Here is a 23,678-nt window from a genome sequence, read left to right on the forward strand (position 1 = left end):
CTGACTTAGTTCTATCAGAGACCTCTATCCCTAGAAAAAGGAGGACAGTTACTGACATGTTAATATCCAGTTTCTACTCAGGTTCCTGTGGATAAAAGTCGTTTAGACATACTTCCTGGTCTCATCAGTGTCTATGTCTGCTTTGCATTCATCTTCTGATTCAATTTCTTCAAGACATTGTTTCCCCACTTTCTGGAAGAGGTCTCCTTTGAAGAACTCAGCTGCCTCTGGTGTTGGAAGAGTGTGGTCAATGATGGTCACATCTTTCCCTGCTTTCCAAAACTTGTAACGATCTGGCTGATATTTCCTCACAAAAACATCCATGGAAATTTTGACCATATCCTTTCGGCATGAACACTGCATGGAGCAACAAACAAGTAAAGGCCAATTAAAGTTTTTTATCTGTCCAAGATTACTTCACTGTTCTGAATTTAAGTTCCTACTGTCCTCAAGAAGAACTAAAGGTGAGATGCAAAGATCTGAGTTTGTACAATGGTAAAATGTTCCTTGGTGGAAAGCCAGGGACAGTAACAAAGCTGGAGCTCCCTACATTTGAAATACAAATTTTGGGAAGAAGGGTCAGGAAATACTCGCAGCTCCCAATCACCCTATTTCCATTTACAAATCTTGGTCTGGATACAAAAGTACTTTTCCATGGATGGAAGGTATCTCCTCAAGTGATTCCCTCAGCCTACTGAGATCATCAAAATGCTTCTTAGAACAGGGGGCACTCAGTACAGTCTGTGTATGTGAAATGTGTGCGCTGCATGATGAGAGAACACAAAAAACCCATTCAGTTCCTTCAACTGGGAGAAAACAACATCTAGATTTAACCTCTTGTTGTTTACACAGTAGTGAAAAGATTTTTGGCCATCTAGACAATGTTCTAAAACTAAATTCCCAGTATTACTTAAGTAATCTTTCGCCTACATTTTCTACATCAACACTTCAAGGCAAGTCGACATGCACCTGCCCTGGAGTGCAGTTCACAATGAACAGGCACTCTCTCATGAAGATTTCTTTTCCTCCCAGCAAGCTCACTTCACAATTTTTTAGCGTGCCTTACTCTGACATGAAAACTAGCTGGTCACCACAGTCTCCACTTATCAAGAATAAAACTTGTTAGAAAAATTGCAATGCTTTCCAGATCTCCATTGACCTTTTAACATCAAGCTGCCAAACACGGAACTAAAACAGAAACATATTTTTCCTCTGAACATACCAGAATAGACTGTTTTCCATACTCAATCCACCGGAGAGTGGCAAAGTTGGTAGATTCAGCACAGTTGAAGCCATGATTGAAGCCAGCATGATATCCATAAGGAAAGGTTATCATGAATTCACCTGCCTCTTGGGTTACCTGAAAGACAGGAAGCCCATGTAGATTGACATACACTGAAACTCCTTTTTAATTACCAATACTTGGGAAGTGGAAATAGACAGGTGGAACACTAAGCATTCCCAGACATTAAAAATGCATTCCCCAAGAAAACATTTTGTATAACCCTTCAAGCTAACTTACAGCCAACAAATAAAGGCAAAATTGGGACTGAAATTTCAATCTCAACTTAATGCCTACATCTGATTAGTTACCCTTAATTGAACACCAGCAATACTGAGTCTCTAACTGAAAACCTTTGTGATTTCAACTTTATTTGGCTTCTTACATTTGGTCAGAAAAATATGAGGGCACACCATATATTTCAGTCAAAAATGGACTACCTATATGTTTATAAACAAATACTTAAACTGAAACGAATTACAATTATTCTCCAGGGCCACAGAGCTGCCTAAACGGAATAAATAGCAAAATTAAGCTAATTATATTAAGTAGGTCCAACCCAACAGATTTTTTAATGTGCACATCCCTTCCACTCCCCACCCGACCTGGATATCCAAGTGTGTCTCACAGTTCCTTTGTACCTTACTAGAAATAATTAACCAGAGGTACAACATACAGTAATTCTTTTATTAGGAATAGATGCCATGTGAGATATACTTTGTCCTTCAGCATCAATTTCATCTACTTCTCAAAAACTTCACTAGTACCATCGTGCAGGGATTTCAGGAGCTTCCTAGATTTATTCTGCAGTGACAGTATGTTAAAGTGACACTACTCCTTCCTCACCTTATCAAAAGGGATGCCATATTTCTTCAATATCGATGGAGAGATCAGGGTCATCTTATGACGGAGGAAAGCTTCACAGCTCTGGGCACTTCCAGGAAAAAAACCTATTTATGAAAGGCACAGAAATGTCCAGTGTATGTGTTTCAGTCTAGATAAACCATCCAGCAGGAGAAAGTGTAGACAACTGAGTTCTAGACTTAGAACTCACTAAAGCAAATAGTCCTTTCCTCCGCATTTTAAAAAAAATTTTGTTTATTTATTTTGCAACTCTGTGGTTACGCTTCTGCATGAAAGAGCTTTTAAGACAATAAAGAGACCTGGTTGGATCTACTGTTTCCATCAAGGACAGAGAAGAAGGAACTTTGCCTCTTCTTTGCCCTGATACCATACGAATTATCTCAAATGCATACAAATATTTTTAACTAGAAAAATGTTAATATACTTCTAAAAAATAGTAAGAGGCAACTTCTAACTAGGCCCTTCTGGAAATACTACAGGTAATCATCTTAGTAATGTCCCGACTGACTTTTGGAAGGCAGTCTGGCATCTACAATGAGTTTCTGCTTACAGAAATCTAAGAACATCAGTATCTTGTCTCTGTGTTAGAGATTTTCCTGATTCAAAGGTAATTACATTGTGACAGGATGGATGAGGATTAATGCAGTTAACTTATGCTGGTATCAAAGTGAGATCCCTTATAAATACAGGTTCCCCACCCTCCCAAAACCTCATTTTGAGACTCTACCAAAAATTACATTGCACTGCAACAAAGAGTCCAACACTCTGATTGAAAATGAAACCTCTGCATAGTCTACCAACTTCAAAATTGGGCAGTGCTTCAGTGTGGTACTAAAGATCTGCTATCATCTGGGGAATGGGGGGAAAAATCCTGACTTTGATCTCCATTTAAATTAGGTTTCAATTTTTTGAAATGCTTTAAGCAACATCTGAGGAAGCCAAGCGAGCTCCCAGCAGTATAACAGCCACTGTAATAACAGATAGCAATATATTCTTTGTGATTACTGCAGGTACTAACTGGACACCACCCCCATATGAGCCCTTATCCCTTTTATATTTGCCCACGTAACCTTTACACAGAAGGGATGGCAGCACACGACTACCAGCCTCTCTGCAATGTCCAAACATTTCTTAAATATTTCTGCTAGGTGTTACTTCTTGAGATCTTCTTGTTACACTTCTTCACTACACAATCCACTAAACTGTACAGGACTAGAACAAGGTGCTATAATTAGGAAAATAATTTTCCCCATCTGCAACAAGCTCTCTTCCTTCTTCTATTAGGATTACAACTGTGGATAACAGCTACCATTACAGAAATTTTTACATGGAACATAGCTTCCACTGCTCTTCAGCTGTCTATGAATTAAAACAGAAACAAACTGGGTACCTTTAGCAAGACGTTCCAGCCGCTTCCCATGTTCTGGAGGAATGGAATACCTACAGCCAGACAAGCAAATTAAGAAAACAGGAGTTTTTAAGCCTTTTTAAAGCTTCAAAATTAATATAGTGAAAATGTTCAATAGGCAAACAGGTTACACTTTTAAGAAAAAGGATTTTAAAGCCTGCAGTCTTCAGGTTTTTCCCTTAATTACTAAACTGTCCTATTATGTTCACCTTGGAAAAGAAATTAAAAAGTTTACTTACCCACAACACAATAAGCTAACTTAAAAGAGACAGAAGTAAAACTTTTTTAAAAGTTGTCTGATGGAATTAGGTAACCTTAAGAAGAATCAGTTTATAAACACAGATACTATGTACTACTTCATTATAGGGCATTACTAGTGGTGCTAAAAGATTTGTACTAGCTGGCTCTGTTTCACGGCACATTTCAAAGAGCTGATCTTACCCTTGAAGCCCCAAATGATTTGGTTGCCTGCCTACTTGAAGGAACACCTCCTCCCATACTGTCAAGCCTGCTAGATAAGACTTCCTCACCACCCATTTTTAGTGCCCCTACCTTCCAAGGCAACGGAGTGATGACCAGAGTCAGAGCTTTATCAGCTCTGACAACACCTGACCAATGGAATGTTCTTCTTTAGGCTTGACTGATGTTTGCCCTATTATTTTTTAGAATGTTAGATTAAAACATTTCTTTTTTTTAATCAGGCTTTTTTTTAATCAGGGGTTCTTTAACACTGTTTCTACAGTCTGCTTTACAAGGCTTACTGCTTAGTGTTCTATATGGCTTTTATGCTTTGGTTCAAAGCTTTGTGGAGACTGTTTGCAGAAGCAGAAAAGACATATCTGAAATAAATAAATACATCTTACCATGACTTGGGCTCCCCAAAATGCAGATAGTTGATGCTGTAGAGGTCCATGTCCTCAGTGTGCCAAGCAAAGGAAGTTTTCCACATCCCAAAATAGAGATAAGGAGTATTCACCCCCTCAATGGTAATGCCGCTCTCATTCTCTACTATATCCAGAATTGTATTGAGATGGCCAATATTCCACTCATTTATATGCTAAAGGAATCACATGAGGCCAGTCACCAATACGAGAGACCACACATGACAACAAATACAATCACACATGACTTCACCATGCTACACTATAGCAAGGTTGGAAATACATTTCTGATGCATTTTAAAATGAAGCAGGCCTCCCCTGTATCTGTGTTGCATTACTGCTGCCTTCTACCCTGTCTGCAATCTTCACAGTAGGGAAAGAACTCGCTGCATTTAGATCGCCAACAGACTGGACTGAAGTCTTCTAGTAACTATTACAAAGCAGAATGTAGCTGCACTCATTGCCACAAACAGCAACATGACCTACCAGTTTGTTATATTCACTGTTGCTATTTTATTACAAGTAGTCTTTGCCATACCACAAAAATGTGATTTCACACCTCTCTACAAAAAAATCAAAATCAGATTGTACTTATTTTGCATTTTCTAGAATATGCAAAGGAAACAATGTAATATCTAAAGTCTCCTCAGCTATTCTGTCAACAGTATTATAATAATTTTCTATGAATATCTGCAAATCGTTCTATGAACATATGTGGCAGGGAAACTGATACTGGCAAAGGAGATACAGTAACTCTCTTGGTTCTAAATTATGAGTGTTAGATAAGTGCTAGTCAGTTCTCAGTAAACATGTTCCAGGAAATAATAAGCTATGAACTCTATTGATGCCGGCTGTTGTGGGTTTTCCGGGCTGTGTGGCCGGGGTCTGGTAGATCTTGTTCCTAACGTTTTGCCTGCATCTGTGACTGGCATCTTCAGAGGTTTATCACAGAGGGAAGTTGGTTACACACTGTGTCTCTCTACCAGACCTCACCACCACAGTCTGGAAAACCCACAACAACCAGTTGAGTCCGGCTGTGAAAGCATTCGACAATTCATTAATACCCTCTGATGTTTAACAAAATTCATCATCAAGGCAGTGCATTTGAAATCAGTGGTAAGAGTAACTTTAAAACATTTCTATGCCACTTTTCCACCAAATCAGGGCCCCCGAGGTGGTAAACATTAAAATATTTGATACATTAAAAGCATATAAAATACTAATGTATATTAATTATTTAAAACTATTAAATAAAACGAAATATGGAAAAAATATAAATACACAGAAAAATACACAAATGGGGGGTTTAGTTAAGAGTTAGTTTTACCTTATCATAGAGTGTGCCATTAACATCAGCACCATAGATTGGGGGATTGAATGTGAGATTCTTCCAGTACTTGCGTTCAAGGTCTTCAAACTCAGTATAGCGAGGTGTGCAATACCTTAAATAAACCAGGTTTTAATAGCATTTTTGCACAAACATTTCTTAATTTTACTCATAAAAATCAATCTTATGGCATATAAAGACTAATAATTTTTATTATTCAGCCACTCTACAGAAGATTCCAGCAAAATAGAACAGAAATATATTTGAAAGAAAGAAATCAGAAAGGCACAAACAACTGGGCAGTTACTAGAGAAGGTGAGTAAGCACAATTAAGAAACTAGAGATTCAACTGTGATTTCTTTTGATAACAATGGTTGTACACTAAACTTGTTTTCTCAAATTCTATAGCCAAAAATGGCATATTTAGAGAATGAAAGTTCCATGTTCACTCCAGAATAAATGCTGTGTATAATTTATTCAGTGTATTGTTATTCAATACAAATTAGTTATTCAATAATTTGGCAGAGAAAATAGAAGTGTATTTTCAGGAATCGGCTAAAATACTTGAGGAGCCACAGAAATTACTCCCCAAATTTCTACAGTTACGCACACAGTGCTCTCCAAGACTATTCCTTTAGTGAACAGATAACTACTCCTCCCAAACAGACAATCCATGCACAAAGGAGCCTCTCTGAAGTTATGAGCAGTAGTAATAGGAATTTAGAATTTATACTCCAAGACATATACCCCAAAGTACTTTTCCTGAAACCTTAAAAATGATACTGTTTAATTATTTTAAACCTAGATTAAGTTACTATTTCATAGTACAAAGCATAGCAAATCTATCTATAGTTTTAGAAAACGAAGTACCTTCTAAAACCATACATAACTTCAGGTAGGCCATTAACTCAGATTAATTTTAAATTAGGGCATGCTTAACTAGCATTCCCTTCTTAATCACAAATATATTAGGCTTCTGGATTACTCCTACCAGTCACAGTGCATATCTCTTCAGCAGCCTGACTTTAAACAAGATACAGAAAATAACCTGTAGACTTAACTGCAACCATGAAACTGCACTATATAAAGGACATAGCTACAACATCACCAACTTGCTTTAAGCAAACCAAAGAGAAATAAAGAGCTGTAGTTTAAAATTCTTACTTATCACTATTTGCTATCCTTCTGAACTCCCGAACTGTCATAGCTTTCTTCTGGATGTTATATTGTGTGAAAAGTCCTGACTGGCCAGTAACCACTTGCTGAATGGGAGCAGGGATGATTAGCTCATCAATGTCATCATAGCACGCACGGGGTTTCCATTCCTTGGGAGGAACAACCTGAAAGAATCAAAACACATAAGATAAAGGTTGAGACAATCTGGCAAGTAAATGAAACCTAGAAGAAGTTCTCCTAGGATTAATACACAGTCAGATGTCATTATTTGAAGTTATTTTATAAAAACCGTACACATAAAAATAATTGGACTTGACTGCAAAAGTTAGTGCAGGATTCACTTTGTCAGAGGTACTTATCATGCCAATGCCATATCAAAAGTACTCATGAAAATTAATCACACCAACAATTATCAGCAATTTTACAAAACAGGATAGAGCCCTTAAGAATGAAAAAGCAATGCAACTAATTGACCTTTCAAGTTCTGAGTAAACAGAACCTCTCAGTTAGATTTTAAAGCTAAAATATTATAAACAGAAAAACTGGGTGTAAGAAGTAAACACACACATACAACAACTGAAATATTGCTAAGCATTAGGATCACTTCGTTCACACACAATATAACAACATTTCTGACTACAAGTTAACATAAGCTTCACCTTCCAGCGGTTTTCCTGAATCCCATGTTCAGAAATGTAATATTTCAGAAAGTGTTGGAAATAGGGTGAGGGGAACCCTCCCCAACCCCAAAACTGGGGAATAACTAAAATATGTGCCACACTTAATTATCATCTTAATGCATTAACATAAAATATATCATTGAGTTAGTATATAAGGCTGTCCAAGTTGGCATGTGATATATAGAACTATAAATGTCTTAGTTTTCCACAAGAAAAACTATACATTATTCAAAAGTAAAGAGGGAAATTGCAGACTGCTGCACTCTTTAATGTTTTAGCACATGTACCTTAGTTGTTGCCATCAAAAAGGTAGGGAAAAATAAAAGTTGAAAATAGAAAACAAATTTTGCAGTACACAAAAGAACTAATTTTGTAGCACAAAAAAGAAACCACTTCATACAGGCACAATCAGATTAGCTGCAAATATGGATAGAAACTAAACTTCACACCACTGAACTATTCAGTGGTGTGTTATGATTGAACACATTAGTGTTTTAATTACTTACATAATTATATTCTTGAAAATATTTATTTCAAACATTTTATTCCACTTTCTACCCAATCAGGGTTCCGAAGGTGGTGAACATGAAAACATCTGAACAATTAAAAACATTTAAACCATGAAATGAGTCAATAAAAACACAGCACCAAACTGAGGAGGCCAATAACCATTATTGGGAATATTCTAAACTAAATAAAAAGTATTCACCCACTGATGGAAGATGGCAATAGAAGGAGACAGACTAATCTCCCTGGAGAGTGGGTTCCAAGGAAGCCCATTCTCAGGTCACCCCCTGCCACGGCTCAGACAGTGGGAGCAACCAAAGCAGGGCCTATTAAGATGATTGGAGTGAATGGACAGCTTCATATGGGAGAAGGAACTCCTTAATGTTTGTTGATTCCAGGCTGTACAAGTTTCAATACCAGCACCTTGAATTGAGCCCAGAAGCAAACTGGAAGCCAGCGTACATGAAACAAGATTGGAGTGATATGATCCACTCTAGTTAATATTGTGGACGCAGCATTCTGTACTAACTGTAGCTTTCATATAGTCTTCAAGGGCAGTCTCATGCAAAGCACATTCATTCATTCATTCATTTGATTTAGTATACCGCCCCATCCCTAGATGCTAACAGGGCATGCACATCCATGGCAAAATCTTTTCTGCTCAAGAAGAGCCACAGCTGGCTCACCAGATGAGGCTAGTGAAAGGCATCCCTGACCAGTGCTGCCACCTGCTATCCAATAGGAAGCCCAGAAGCACCAGGAAGCTAGGAACTTGTTCCTTTGGTGGAGTGCAACCCTATCCAGAACACGCTGGAAGCATTGATAATTCATTTCCGCAGGTCAATAGGACGGCTTCCCCATCAGTAGCTTCAAATTCACGGTTTGTTTGGGAATATCATGTTTCAGTCCTGTGAATAAACTATTGCAGCAATGCTCGTTCTCCACAGGAGAATAAACAGGAAATGCTACTTAACACTGTCAATTATCTTGTATAAAAATCTTACATATGATGCATTCTAAGTAAAATTTTGTTTTAGAAAGCATTTCACTAACCCCAAGAGGTTTTTTTTAGTATTCCCCAAGGTTCCAAAATAGAAAGATCCCTTGAAGAAATCTTTTTATTCCATTTTTTCAGGCTTTCCCATTCCAATGTAAGTGGGGAAAATTGCGCCATTACATTGCTTGCCTTCTACGCTTGATTCCGATACTGGTAACCCGAGTTGAAATAGGCGGAAAGAGGGACACCCGCAAGACAATACCTGCAGAACCAGAAGGTTTGTTTTGGAATACCAAAGTTAACCATGTACCTTTCTATGATAGAATTTTTGTTTACACACAGCTGTTTGATAAATATTCTTGATGTCTGTACCTCTTACATCTAATTCTAAGAACATTTTTTCTAGACGTTACTGCCAGCTAATAGTATTATTCTAAATGCTGCTCATTTCCCAAGTTCCAGAAGTGTACATTTGGAGTTCTGGGGTTACCACCAGTGATGACCATTAAGTAGTACATTATGGGACAAGAACAGTTTTCTTATCATTGAATGTGCAAGCTGCATAACAAAATCTAGTGTTTTGATGTGATTCTCACCAAAGTAAATTTTAGCATGACATAATAGAATTCAGTAATATTGATGACACTGTAAAACTGAGTAAGGTTTACAGAACAATTCAGAGTGATTCTTTGTGAGATCTCTACTTCCACCAAATCAAGCTATGACATTTTTACCTTTGCTAGTCCAGCCCTGTGAGCTCCTTGGGATTCTATGTATGCAACGTAACGACTGAAGTTTTTGAACTCTTCCACAGTTGGATGAAATGTCATTATTCTGGCACTTGGATTTAGATTCTCTAATTCCGAAGCCATGATTCTTGCTCACAGTTTTCTGTATTACATGAGAATCAGAAGAAATAGTGCACTCTGACAGACAGAAAAAACACACATTATAATTACAAACTGATACAACATAGCGCAAATCAAGGTAAGTCAACAACAGCTAAGTAACTGTTGAAATGAAGGACCAAGTACCTTACAAATGAAAAGAGTGGTGACCTTCCTAACCCTCCCTCCCCATCAGTTTTCATTTTTTTTGAAAGCACTTTCTCTACTGTCTCTAAGAGTCTAAACCTATCACAGACTTGGTTTTCCCAAGGAACAAGAATGACGAAGGAGATCTCACTGTAAAGGTGCCTAGCAAAAGCAAAATGCAGAATAGCATTATTTTGCTGTATGGAAAACATCCCCATCACGCCTACAGATTGGAAAATGGAAGCTGATAGATGTACAGAAATGCATTTTGACAAACAGAAGGATTTTATGGAGTTTTTGTTGGGGTACAGCATACCTAAGCTATAGTTTGAATTACTTTTCACATCACAAAGCAGTTTTGCCCTCACATGGAGTATCTGTAATTCCTAACATGTCACTGACTATGGGGGAAGGGTGACAGAGGAATACTTCAGTGTCTAAGCTGAACAGACCTATTTGTTAATACATACTATGCATATGTATTTGTTAATACATACATACTATACTGATTGCCTCTTGCCCTGAAAACTCTTAAGAGGAGGTGGTACGAGGTCGCCACAAGTCTGCTGTGACTTGATAGCACTTTCCACCACCACCAAAGATTTACCTCGGGGGAGGAGCGGGAGAAGGGTATTTTGGAGTACGGAAATACCCTGCATTTCTCTCTAACCAGGCATGCCAAGGTGTGCCTCAAGGTGTACAGACACATCCGGATCGCCATTGTTGTTCGGTTGAGTATACATGGGTGTGCGGGGAAATCATTACAACTCTCTTCACATAGTATGGAAGGGATAACGACAGGCCAGCTCCTCCTCTTGTAATGGAGAAAGAATCGCATGCTTTGATGAGGCCGCGGAACCCGCACTCTACGGAACGGGACATCGATCATGCTGGGGGAGGGAAGGAAGGCCAGTCTCTCTCACACGCCAAGCCCCATCTCCGCACACCCCCTCCAGGGAAGCCCTGGCACTCTCGCAGCCCAGCCTGACATGCCTCTTCGGGCCCCGATTGCCCGAGGGGCCCCGCGCGGGCCGGTCCTTGCGCCTTCTGCCGCCAATCCACGGTACCCTCCATCCCCAAACCCTTCCCTTCGCAACTCACCTCCGTCCGTGCAGCCGCCGCCTCCGCCAGGGCCCAACCAGCAGCGACCACCCTGAGACCAACACCGTACTCCAGCCCGCCCCTCGCGTCACGTGGCCAACGTGCTGCGACCCAATCACCACTCGCTCCTGAGTAGGTTGTGACTTCTCATAGGCTACCGATCGCTGCCAATCACTGACGCATTCGTGATTGCATTAGCGTCGTCGCTGCTGCGACGGCTGATCGAATTAACGCACCCCGCCGAGAAAATAGTTCCGGCCACGATTTACAGCAGGGCGCGACGACGACGACGTCTGGTCACTTTTGTTTCAACATGTAAATGTCTCCGCTGGAGTCGTGACCGAGTTACTTCTGGTTTCTGTTACTCCTTCTGTGCTGTTCCGCTTTCTCATTACTTCCTTTGTTTTGCCTGCGAATTTTATGTAATCGTCGTGTAGGTCAAGCCACAGCCAGTAGGAAGAAGCGTATGAATCAGAGCAATCAAAGAATAGCCAATCATTGAGAAAAGAGTTTGTCACTAAGCAGATTTTGTGTCGTGCGTTAAAGGACGAGAGCTGCGGGACCAGAAGAGTGCAAGTGAGAAGAGGCGGTCCTCGCGGGAGAGCATGGGGCTTTATATGGGGATTTCCCTTGTTACTATTTTTGCGTCTCATTTTAATACGCCTCAACACTTAACATAATATAAAAATGTTATGGATCTCTGCTGCAGGAGGAAATTAGTTTTGCCCATTTATTCCCAAATACATAATTTTCATTTTAAGAGAATTAATTTGCATTAAAATTGACTGAGGCTGAAGCTCAGAGCTGACTGAAGTGGTATCACTTTGCCTGTTGACTCATTGATTGTAGAGATTGATATCCTTCAGACCGTCAGGCAGGAACTGGTTGTGGACACAGTTTACAAACAGACGAAGAGTGACAAAATCATAATTACAATTGTCTACTTAAAATAAATATTTTTTTAAAAACAGCAGGGTATTGCCTAAAAGACCAAAGACTGATAGATGTATAGGTCTAAGAGAACTCAATTACACCAAGGGTTTCAGTAGCCAGAAGAACTGCAATTGTTATATTCCTTCCACATAATTCTTTTAAAGTGCTCTGTGCAGGTCGGTCTAAGCCAGTGATGCTCAACGTTGTGGCCACCAGTGTTTTCTGGTGGCTTCATCAGTGTTCCCTACAGCAAAAAGCTTTCATCTCATTGAGCAGCGGTGGCATAGGAGGTTAAGAGCTCATGTATCTAATCTGGAGGAACCGGGTTTGATTCTCAGCTCTGCCACCTAAGCTGTAGAGGCTTATCTGGGGAATTCAGATTAGCCTGTACACTCCCGCACACGCCACCTGGGTGACCTTGGGCTAGTCACAGCTTCTCGGAGCTCTCTCAGCCCAACCCACCTCACAGGGTGTTTGTTGTGAGGGGGGAAGGGCAAGGAGATTGTAAGCCCCTTTGAGTCTCCTGCAGGAAAGGGGATATAAATCCAAAACTCTTCTTCACTCTTCTTCATTGAAACAGGAAGCCATGAAGAAGAGCCCAAGTAGCATCACCTTTGAATATGCAGGAAACACCCATTTGGAAGCTGCTGCCCTCATCAAGTACATTGTTCTCGAATAATGGAATTCATTTTAATTCACTATTGGTTCTATGTATTATATTTTTCTTTTTATATTATTTTAATTGCACATTTCCTTTGAGCCTGGTTGAGAAAGAAGAACTATAAATAAAATAAATATAAAAGGCATACCTGTATCATGAGAGGTGTACTAACTGGTAAAATGCATAATAGTTGTGCATAACAGGTTTTTTTTAATCAGGAAAGCTTTTCTATTGGATATCTATAGAATTCAGATTTACAGCGCTCTAAGCCCATTGAAACTGCTGTGATTTCAATACATTGTGTTGTAAATGTCCTGATGTGCTAGGTGTCTGCATAGGGAGCCCAGAGTAAGATTACCAACTGCCTGGAGAAAAAAATACCTTGTCATTTTAACAGGCTTAATGGGATATTTTCCTATTGATGTTATTTATCTGGTGATGTTATTCACTTTTATGCCAAGATAAGCTTCATGAACACATTAAAAAGAACAAGAGAGTTTACTTCAGGTCTGTTGACAACCCCTAAGGCAGGTCCAAGCTCAATAAGCATGTGAATTAATTACTCCTTATTGAATCTTTCTATGGCCTGGTGAGGGACTATTTCAGGAAAACCTCTCAGCCTTTTATCAGAAATGTCAGCAGACTGTAGGCAGTGGCACCTGCATATATTTGACTCAGAAGGAATAAAGACAAGGCAGGCAATATATGTATATATATGACTGGATTCCAGAAGTTTCTAAAGACATGGTCTGAAAAACTTCAGTTATGTTGAGAGAAGAAACAGATGACTAATGATTAGCTGTGAGGGAAATGCTGTATAAACTTAGCTTCACTGTAGTTCTGGCAGGCATGCTGTTTCATAGCAAAAGTCCTGCAGCAACTTTTAATATAATTCAGGATGACATGGGCAATTTTTTATTAAGATAAATGGTTTAGAATCACCACCAAAAGGAAGCATGGAAAACTGGTGACACTTTTATTGTTGCTATGCTGGAGATTACTTATTAAAAACCAGTAAGAGGGCAGCAGTAGACCGCTGTTTCAAGGGTCCAGAATTATTCCTACTCTCAGAAGCCAGCATGGCAAGAATGAATTAAAGGAATTCTTTGTCTTCAGGCAACATCATAAATAAAATTATTATTCTAAGTGGCAAAGTGCAGGAGACCCTCAAGAGATGGCTCCTGTATGAATCCTTGAATAGATTGCAAAATTAAATACCAAGCACTGCTTGTTTAAAATAACACATTAATTTGTACAATATATATTTAAAACCAAATGAATTTAAGGTGATGATGTTTTGGGAATGTTTGTGTTTCAGAGGAGAATTGCATGGGTTGCACCTCATTTTTACCCCATTAAAACTGCTAGAGAATATACTGTTACTATAGCCTAAACTATGCTTTTGTTGACCAGTTTTTCATTTTTGATTTTGAACACTATGCTGCAACACACCAAGAAAACCCCCAACAACACACCTTTATGGTAACAGTGACTTTGATGACAATGAGCCTCTGGTTTTTATTCAACTCATGTCATGTTTTAGGATGTTTACAAAAGCCTTCTGCAAAAGGAACTTATCCGCATCATCACTCTAGCTTTGTCAGTTAAAGTAAATGTTCTTTTACACAGCATAGGAGGAACTGTGTGGCCAAAGTAAGGCCGTTTCTGCATGGGCCAAAAACGGCGGCCTGGGGGCGGTAAAAACGCCGCCCCCAGGTCAGGCTGTCACCTGAAGCAGGCGCTGCATTGAAAGCGCACTTAGCAAGCAGCCGACCTGGTTGCACCTTCCCTCCTCAGGGCGGCGTCGAGGCCAGTCACCTAAAAAACAACCCTTTAACCTGGGAACTCGCTGTTTCCCTTTCCTTTCCCACTCACCTTGTCCCCGTCGTTGGCCTGCTGGCCTCTGAAGCTTCTCCCTCACTGTCCTCCGACCCCTGGAGGTCGGAGGGCAGCGTGGGCGGGGCTTCCCTGAGGCCAGCGAGGTCAATGACGGCGGGGACAAGGTGAGTGGAAAAGGGAACAGAGGCTGACTCTATGCGGCAACCAGCCGCCTGTCGATCCGCCATTGGCCTCTTCCTGAGAGGAGCCGCGACGCATCGCTTCGCGTCGCTTGAGCGGCCTCCGCCTTCAATGGCCCGGCAGAATTCTTTTGCCGGCGTATCGCATTTCTGGGGGGGCACGTCTTGCGAAGCTTGGCCCAAGAAAACTGAGAACTGAAAGAGTTTATGTTTTATTTTGAGGGTTTATATAACAAGAGAGCTGAATGAGAGTATTATGAATAAGTACCTAGCTAGCCTATATTAGGATACTGTATGTAAAAACCATAAGTCAGTACCATCTAAGATAAAGGAACTCTACATACTTAGTAACATCTATGAAACCAACATCTAAGCTGCGCTGTAACGGAGTATCTTAATCAAATTAAACACTTTTGTGCCCACAGCTGCAATAGTCTGCCCTTTCAGTTGTAGGACAAGAAGTGGCATGGTTTTTGAGAGATTTAATGACTTCCTGGGACACGGGAAGCATACCTTTGGAAGCAAATGTGTCCTGTGATTTCAGAATCATTGGTCTACATGGTTTTGGGCAATCGTTATATACTGGACTCCAAAGAAATTGTATTCAGAATATATGTGGCATGAGATAATTTCAAAAAGTAATAAGTTTATCTGTATCTAGAAATCATGCTTATGCCATCCCCTCTATTACTGAGTGTGCAGGGTACAGCAGATGTTTTCCATTTTGGAAGTATGTGTTTCAAGACACTCTTATAAGTGCTGTGTAAATCCTCGGGATAATGTGAATAATGTTTTTTTTTAAAATTATAGCCCCACCAACTTAAAAAGTCATCAGCTTCCCCTGAGTTGCTATACTGTGGACCAAGGAAGGAGCCAGCCAAGATATCATAAATTTGCTGTATCCAGAACCTTGCAGCATTATGGTAGAAAAACCAACATCTAGTGAAATTCTTTCTTCTATGTTCTTAATGGGGAAAGGGGGCCCTTGCAGGATCTGGACCGAGAAATGTTAAGGGTCAGAGAGACTGAGTTGGAGGATTTTATAAACTGTGTTGATCTAACCAACAGTGGCAGAGGTCAGCCCTGGGCTGGGTTGCTCCAGGCAAGGCCTTGTGTTTGTATAATGTGTAAGTGGAACAGTGGGTGGCAGTAAAGGCACTGGCTTCACTTCTTTCTATTGTAGCAGTGGTACTTTTGCCTTAGGAAAGGAACAGCTACTAGCACTTATGAAATTAATGGGTCTAGACTCTAGACCTTGCCTGCCTGCTTGCCTCCCTCTTCAACTACAAGCAGCTACAGCATGGGGATGTTGAGTGGTTTACATAGTAACTGCACTGAATAATTTGGCACATGGGAACAAGTCTAATTGGGGAAAAAAGCTTAGCTGAGAAGCCTGTACCCCAGCCTTGAATACAATTGATACAGCAATATAAAAATCATTACAGTCAAAGGGCAAATTAATTAGAGCTATAAAAATATTCCCAATCCTTTAGCATTAATTTCCATCATATTTTCAAACATTTCTGCAGTAATGGGGGATACAATACAGGTTCCCTCCCAAATGTAAGACTGGACTTCTCAGAGTTATGGATGGAGCCTGTAGCTACACTTCTTGGGATTGCATGCAGGCCACATAGGATATTTGTGCCAGACATAAAGCCAAATATAAACTAAATTAACATTAACTTTCACATATAGCATTGTTCAGGGTTTTTTTTTATTATTATTGCTCTCCTGATATGACGGGCAATTAAATTTGTGTGGAAATCTACTGCTGCTTCTTTCTTCTCATTCCCCAAATTAGAAAGCTGCTGCTTCTACTTGCTCATGAGTATTTCTATTCAGGCTAATGGAAGAGACATAGCCTTTAAAGCCCTTAGGGACTTTGCTTTATAAAGATGTCATTTACCTTCAAAGTGTCTTAAAATGACTGCTAGAGAAAATTCGAAGGCAGCGATTGTGTTAGATAAGAATGCATAAGACAAGGTACAGATGAAATGCAGAAAACATTAAGAGGATGAATCTCAAAAATATGAGAGGAATAAAACCTAACAACATTTATAGATAATAAAAGTCTGAGGAAAACACAGTCTAAATGAGGGCCTGAAGAGGAAGCAGCAAAAGTTCAATGAAAGCAGAATGATATACTAAAAGAGAAACAGCAACTTTCTGTGGGGTTGTGAATAATGGGAAACATACAGCTGAAGTAATTTATTTGAGAATATGCTAAATTAGTGGAATAAATTATTTTATGGCATCCTTTCTGCTCTCTAATTCAGGGCAAGCTTGTTAAAATGATTGAATAGAAATAATTTGTGGCTTAAGCATGTACAGACTTGAAATGGCTCTGCCATTTTTCATAAAGACACGTGTGATGGATTGAAAGGAAAATGGAATTTTAAAATGCAATTCCGACAAAGCAAGCATACTGTTTACCTTCAGAGCGGAACAGGAAAGGCTTAGGAACAGAGAAGGTACATGACTGGCTGGGGCCTCCTGCTCCTGCACTCTAATTGGGCAAGTAACAGTATGATGCAGAGAGGAGATTTCCCTGTTACAGACATCCAAGGGGGCTTTTGGTTGGAATCCTTCCTACTGATAACAGTTGCTAAGTGCAGTGTGTCTTAACTGAGAGAAAACTAAACTTTGTGGGGAGTACATCAGCCCAGAGAGATTGACTAATTCTACTGGTATTAGTCTGAGTGCTGAGTTTAAGCAGTCATACACAGATGCTGTATATTGACGGGGCTTATTGAAGGACCAGGTGAAGGCTTAATAAACCAGGATAAGGATTTTTCCTACAGAGAGGAGAATTCTAGTATATCAGTTTGTCAGGGATGTAGAGATTTGCTTTAAGTTTACCTCAGTAAAAGTTGTTTTAAGGGTTTTACCTAACTTGGAAGACTGTGTGTGGGGGTACTGAGTGAATGTACCTAGCATATGTTAAGACAGGGGCGAAGGTATAGATTTTTTATGGGGAGGTTCGGGGGTGGGGCCACACCCCCACCCACCCCAAGGGCATGGCCATGCTTCCCCAAGCCCCGCCCCCAGCCTAGCGTTTATAAAAGCAGCTCTCCAAGGCCGGGGACGGCAGACTCCCCTGCCCTCCCCTCCCCTGCCCCCCACCAGCTGGGCTCCCACTGAGCCAGCAGCTGGCAGTTCCTTCTGCCCTCCCTTCTGGGCAGAGGCATAGAGGGAAAATGGAGCCTGGTGCAAAATGTGAGTTTTGCGCCCCCCCACCCCTCCGGAGCAGCCGCTGTGATGCTTGAATCCACCCCCAAACAGCATCACTTACATTGGTGTTTAAACTAGAGAGCCCAAATTCTCCTTTTAAATCCACCTTAAAGGGAGAATCTGGGGCACCCAGTTAAACAACATTGAAAGTGATGCTGTTTTGAGGTGGATTATCCCCCACCATGAAACAGCATCACTTTTAATGTGGCATAGTGGTTAAGAGCAGGTGCATTCTAATCTGGAGGAACCGGGTTTGATTCCCTGCTCTGCCGCTTGAGCTGTGGAGGCTTATCTGGGGAATTCAGATTAGCCTGTGCAGTCCCACACACACCAGCTGGGACCTTGAGCTAGTCACAGCTTTTCGGAGCTCTCTCAGCCCCACCTACCTCACAGGGTGTTTGTTGTGAGGGGGGAAGGTCAACGAGATTGTAAGCTCCTTTGAGTCTCCTACAGGAGAGAAAGGGGGGATATAAATCCAAACACTTCTTCTTCTTCTAGAAGCCTGAGGACCTCAGATTCTCCCTTTAAATCCATGCTGAACGAGATGGATTTAAAAGGAGAATCTGGGGAAATGTGGGGTGTGCCTGCTGTCAGGGGTGCAATTGTTAAGCTAGCAGCACCAAACATTTAGGGTATCTTTAGGAGACTCTCCTAATGATACCACCCAGGTTTGGTGAAGTTTGGTTTAGGGGGTCCAAAGTTATGGACCCTCAAATGTGTAGCCCCATCTCCTATTACCTCCCATTGGAAACAATGGGGGATGGGGGCACCCCCTTTGGGAATCCAAACTTTGGACCCCCTGGACCAAACTTCACAAAACCTGGGCAATATCAGTAAGAGACTCTCTTGATGATATTTCCCAGGTTTGGTGAAATTTGGCTCAGGGTGTCCAAAGTTATGGACCCTCAAAGGTGTGGCCCCCATCTTCTACTAGCTCCCATTTGAAACAATGGAGGATGGTGCCACCCCCTTTGGGAGTCCATAATTTTGTACCCCCTGGACCAAACTTCACCAAACTACACCTTCAAACCAAGAATTACAACTGGGAATTTTCCTGTTCTTCCAATTTTTAGCCACTTGAATTCTTGCTATTATCGAAAGATACAAGAACAGGTTGATATTATCTACCTTAGGGTTATCCTGGAAAATGCCTAATAGGTAGTTTTCAAGTAACATTTTGAATTTTTGGTCTAGGATCTTTTCACCTTTTTGTGGATTATTTTCCAGAACCTTTTCACTTTCTTACAACTCCACCATAGATGGAAATAAGTACCTATTTTTTCCTCACATTTCCAACAATATGGGGATATTGTCTTGTCGATTTTTGCTAATCTTAAACGTATTAGGTACCTGTGGAACCCCTTATTAAAGTTTTCTTTTAGATCTATACTTTGCATAAATTTATGGTGGTTTTTCCAAGTATTTTCCGAGTTTTCATATATTAAATGTTTGCCAATGTCTTGGGCCCATTTAATCATAACTTCCTTAATGGTCTCATGTTTTAAACTTATCTCCAAAAGCAATTTGTATGCTTTGCGTATCGGTTTGGTATTGGATTCCCAAAGGATTACATCAAATTTATTATAGGATTACATCAAATTTATCAAAGCCTTTTGTACAAGCATCTTTCAAGAAAGTCTCTCTAAGTTGCGAGTATGTAAACCAGTGGCAGTTATCGTTGCCAATTTGGATCTTTTCTCTAGGTTTTTGGACTTGGATATCTTTTCCCCATATTATCAAATCTTTGTAAATTGTGTTATATCGATATTTTTGTGTTTTTCATTAAAGCAGACTGTAGATCTCCTGGAAGTGCCCACATGGAGTGGGGGGGGGGGGAGATCTAAAGCGGTGGAAACCCCGGAAAACATCAGTGCGTCATTACAGAAATGTCTGGCCCAAAGGAAATGTTCCTTTGCTTCAGGGCAGAGCAACAGGGTATAATTGGCCATAATTTCTAAAGTCTGTGGCGGCAGGAACATACACACAAGTACCAGTTTTCTTTCTTTAACACTTGTTAGGGATCACCTGCTTTTCCTTGGAGCTATTTCCCTCAGGGAAATACCACAAGTTTCACTTCCCTCCTATACCTCTCTCCTTCTTCCCCTCTAGCTGCCAACCTCTAACTGCCATTCTCAATTGCCACTCTCCCAGGTCAGTGGTATAATTTGTTTTTTTCTAATGTAAATTGCACTCCTCAGGTTGCCACCCACTACATGTCCCGCTGCTTAGATACCCTGCTTGGCATCAACTAGAGCTCATTCATTATAGGTTCCACCCAATTACATGGGCTTCCTGGGGGAGGAGGGGGCGTGCTATTTTAGCAGTATTTAGAAGGTGATCCAAGGGCAAATATAATAGGGTGTAGGCTACAAGTATATTTTTAGGTGGGTTCAGGTTTATGAAGGAGTTCATTGTATTTTATATTATCTTAACTTTGAATTTTCAAACTGCAATTATGCTGATTAGCTGTGGCCCAACACCAGCTTCTGGAATAAAAACAAAACTACTGCTTAGCCATTGGAGTGTTGTGAGAGTAGACAACATAGGTTTTTTTAAAAATGGAAAATCTAACTCCAGATATTCAACTTAACATTTTTTACTTCGGAAGTCCTTCAGAATATTCAGGGGTGACTTCATATTTCTTTTCATTACAACTCTTTGTTGTTATTTTGAGGGAATTCTGTACTGGCCACTTGCTGTTGCCTGTAACCTAACAGATGGCTCTGTCTAGTTCTTCTGATGCTAGAAGGAAACAGAACTTGGTACAGTAATTCTGCCATGAAAACTTCCTCTTGCTTGCACAGGTAAACTCCAAGATTTCTTTACTGAATCTAACAGTCTCACACTAAGCAGCAGCCTATATTCTGCATTATGCACCCTTCCCTCTAACCATTTCCCTCCAAAGGCAAAGCGAAAACATTCCCAGGCTGTGCAGCTTCTCCAAGGTAGGAATCCTGATAAGGGCCAGGTCCTGCCTGGCTAGGGGAAAGAATCTCTACTAATACTGCTAATCTCTAAGCAAAGCAAGCACAAGCCAAAGCAAGAATTGATTGATGCTTCAGTCTCCTAGACTCGCCTGGGTGCCCATCGCAAGACCAGGGGGGATGGGGCCTTGATGAGTCAAAGCAGAGCAGAGCCAAGAATGGAACTGTGTTGTGAAGAGCCTTTTTGAGTTGGTGTTTTTAACCCACTACTGTCAAATTCTCACTCTACAAAGGTCACGCAGTTCTGGAGTTTTGCTGTTGGAACACTGAAGCAATGTCCAAATGCTACCTATGAACACCTGAATAAGAGAGCACCATCCAGTTTTTCCTCAAGGCCATGTTCTATTTCTGGCTGTTGCTTTTTGGTGAGATGGCTCCAGAAAGCTTCCACCTAGAGTTGTTTTGTATATGTAAATCTCCTGACTAAAGTCACAATTGTCCATGCACAAACCAGGACACAGGAGGCACAGTGCTTAGCTTGAAGCCAGTTGAGGATTTGGTAGTGACTCTTGCTTTCTCAACCTGTTGCTGAAGCTCAGCTTGTTACTGCTGAGTCAACTGCTCCTCAGCCTGCACTAACAACCTTTTTTGCACCACTGATAGCACCAGCAGATGTATCCAATTGGTGTAAATTGGCTTTGGCACCATGCAGTCCTTTGCTAAATGTAGCTGAAGTTCTGAAGCTGAAATTGGAAGAGTAAGTGAGGTGTTTGTTTGTTTGTTCCCTGTTACTCATCACCTTTAGGAAACTAGAAGAAGCTATGTATGCATGTGGAATTCTGCCATTAGCCAGGAGTTAGGAGGCCCGGGAGAAGGAAGAATAAGAGTACACAGTTCAGACAATTCTTGAATCCTCTCACTTTCTAGGGAGCTGTGAATATTCAGCCATTTAGAACTTCAAGACCTTGCCTATATATAGCGTTGTTGTGTCTTCTTGCCCTTTACTTCCTGGCCAAAGAGCATGTGAAAACGGACTTTAAAATCGGAATACATCTTTCCCCTAATAACTCAGAAAAGATTATTCCGCTTATCTCTTAGAGGCTGCACTGACAATTTGCAGCACTTACAAATGTCTTAAACCAATTTGCTCTGCTGTTTGCTGCATGATTTGAGTTCTTTGCACTGGGTCTGTGCTTGTCAGCATCATTTCTGCTGTTGTAGCTACTGAAATTCTGTGCAGAATGTAGATTTGAAGCAATTGCTGAACAGAAGACTTAAACGTGATGCATGAAGCAAAACAAGCTCTGCTTGAAGAGGTCAAAGAATTGTGGGCTAGGCTGTAGTGGAGGAAGAAGGCTACAGTTATGTTGTGTTTAGCAATGGATGTGAAGGAAGGAGGAAAAGGAATGGCAATGCTCTTTTAAACAGTGCTTGTTCCAGAAACTTGGCCTCAAATCAGGGGTGACCAGAGGCGTATCTAGGGGAAATGGAGCCCAGGGGCAAAATCTGAATCCCCACTCCTTGCTGGCACCCAGGTCTACCTCCTGGAGCCAGCCAAGCACCCAATCTACTGCCCAGAGCTGGCCAGACACCCAGGTCTACCTCCTGGAGCCGGCAAGTACCATGCAGGCCCAGCGCCCCCCCTCCCCGCCCCATGATTAGATGGCATGGCCCAGAGGCATGCCCCTGGGGGCAACCTTAGTGATTCTGGGGCCCTGGGCTAAATGCGAGGGTTGAGTGATAGAATCACTGCAACTACCCCCCCTCCTCCCGGGCCAAGCAAGGGTCAGTCCTCGTCCAGTATGAGGCAGGACGGAACCTTTGTCCTTGGAAGAAGGTGACTGCCTGAGTCCTGAATGGGGCAGGTGCAGGTATAAGGGCAGCTGCCCAAACCAGGTTGTCATTGTAATGAGCAGGCAGCTCAAGCCCCAAATGTGTGGGTAGCAACAGCAGCAGGATATTGTTGTTCTTCTTTTCCCCAATCCATCTGGAGAAGAATGGTCATGGGCATCTGGGGGGTCTCCCAATATGGGGCCTGGGGCAGATGCCCAGGTTGCCCACTAGCTAAGACTATCTCTGCCCCAGATCTGGCAAATGGCAGAACCATTGAATGGAAGGAAGGCTCCTTTTCCTTGAGAAGATATGAAGTGCACTCTCATTGGGGCAGGTTGATGTCACAGAAAGTTTGTCAGTCTTTAAAGTGATTCTTTGTTATTTTGATTGTGCAAAACAAACACAATTACCGCTCCAGAATCTATCAAAATAGTCAAGGCAAGGATGGAGTGTTTGAAATGTTTAAAGAAAAAATGATTGAGTAGCAGGTTGCCATATGATTGGAAGAAGGATGCTGGCTAGAGGTGCTTTTGATCTTATGCTTTAGCACGCATATGAAATGATGCATAAAATATTCCCCACATATTGAACATATGTAGATAAGGTAGGTTGTGTACATGCTGCTCAAGATGCAGAAAGCACATTAATGGTTCCTGAAAACTGGGCTCTGACAACCTGAGCCAGACACTCACTCTGCTGGTCTCCTTGGAGTTTTGTCATGGGTTTCTTTGGAGGATATTGTTGTGAATTGTTCTTTGCTGAGAAAGTTTGCTGGGGAAATGCCTTGACTGTGTGTAGTAATGCACTGCTGACCCAGC

The 23,678-nt window shown here is 41.1% G+C and overlaps 1 protein-coding gene across 2 annotated transcripts in view; it reads right to left on the bottom strand.

The window, feature by feature from the left end:
• KDM4A (lysine demethylase 4A) overlaps positions 1-11,636 on the bottom strand; it is a 30,746-nt gene extending 19,110 nt beyond the window's left edge. Inside the window, exons 1-9 of one of the 2 annotated variants that reach the window (XM_048496940.1) lie at positions 11,258-11,636; positions 9,857-10,048; positions 6,927-7,102; positions 5,763-5,877; positions 4,418-4,611; positions 3,537-3,586; positions 2,129-2,232; positions 1,223-1,360; positions 113-357 (exon numbers count right to left, since the gene is read on the bottom strand). In XM_048496940.1, coding sequence (XP_048352897.1) covers positions 113-357; positions 1,223-1,360; positions 2,129-2,232; positions 3,537-3,586; positions 4,418-4,611; positions 5,763-5,877; positions 6,927-7,102; positions 9,857-9,994 — 1,160 coding nt within the window. In that variant the 5' untranslated portion in view covers positions 9,995-10,048; positions 11,258-11,636. Of the gene's footprint in view, positions 1-112; positions 358-1,222; positions 1,361-2,128; positions 2,233-3,536; positions 3,587-4,417; positions 4,612-5,762; positions 5,878-6,926; positions 7,103-9,856; positions 10,049-10,763; positions 11,058-11,257 lie in introns of those variants that run through there. The other variant, XM_048496941.1, reaches the window with a different exon arrangement.
• Positions 11,637-23,678: the final 12,042 nt, after the last annotated feature.

This window comes from Sphaerodactylus townsendi, linkage group LG05, assembly GCF_021028975.2.
Source record: "Sphaerodactylus townsendi isolate TG3544 linkage group LG05, MPM_Stown_v2.3, whole genome shotgun sequence".
Lineage (NCBI taxonomy): Eukaryota > Metazoa > Chordata > Lepidosauria > Squamata > Sphaerodactylidae > Sphaerodactylus > Sphaerodactylus townsendi.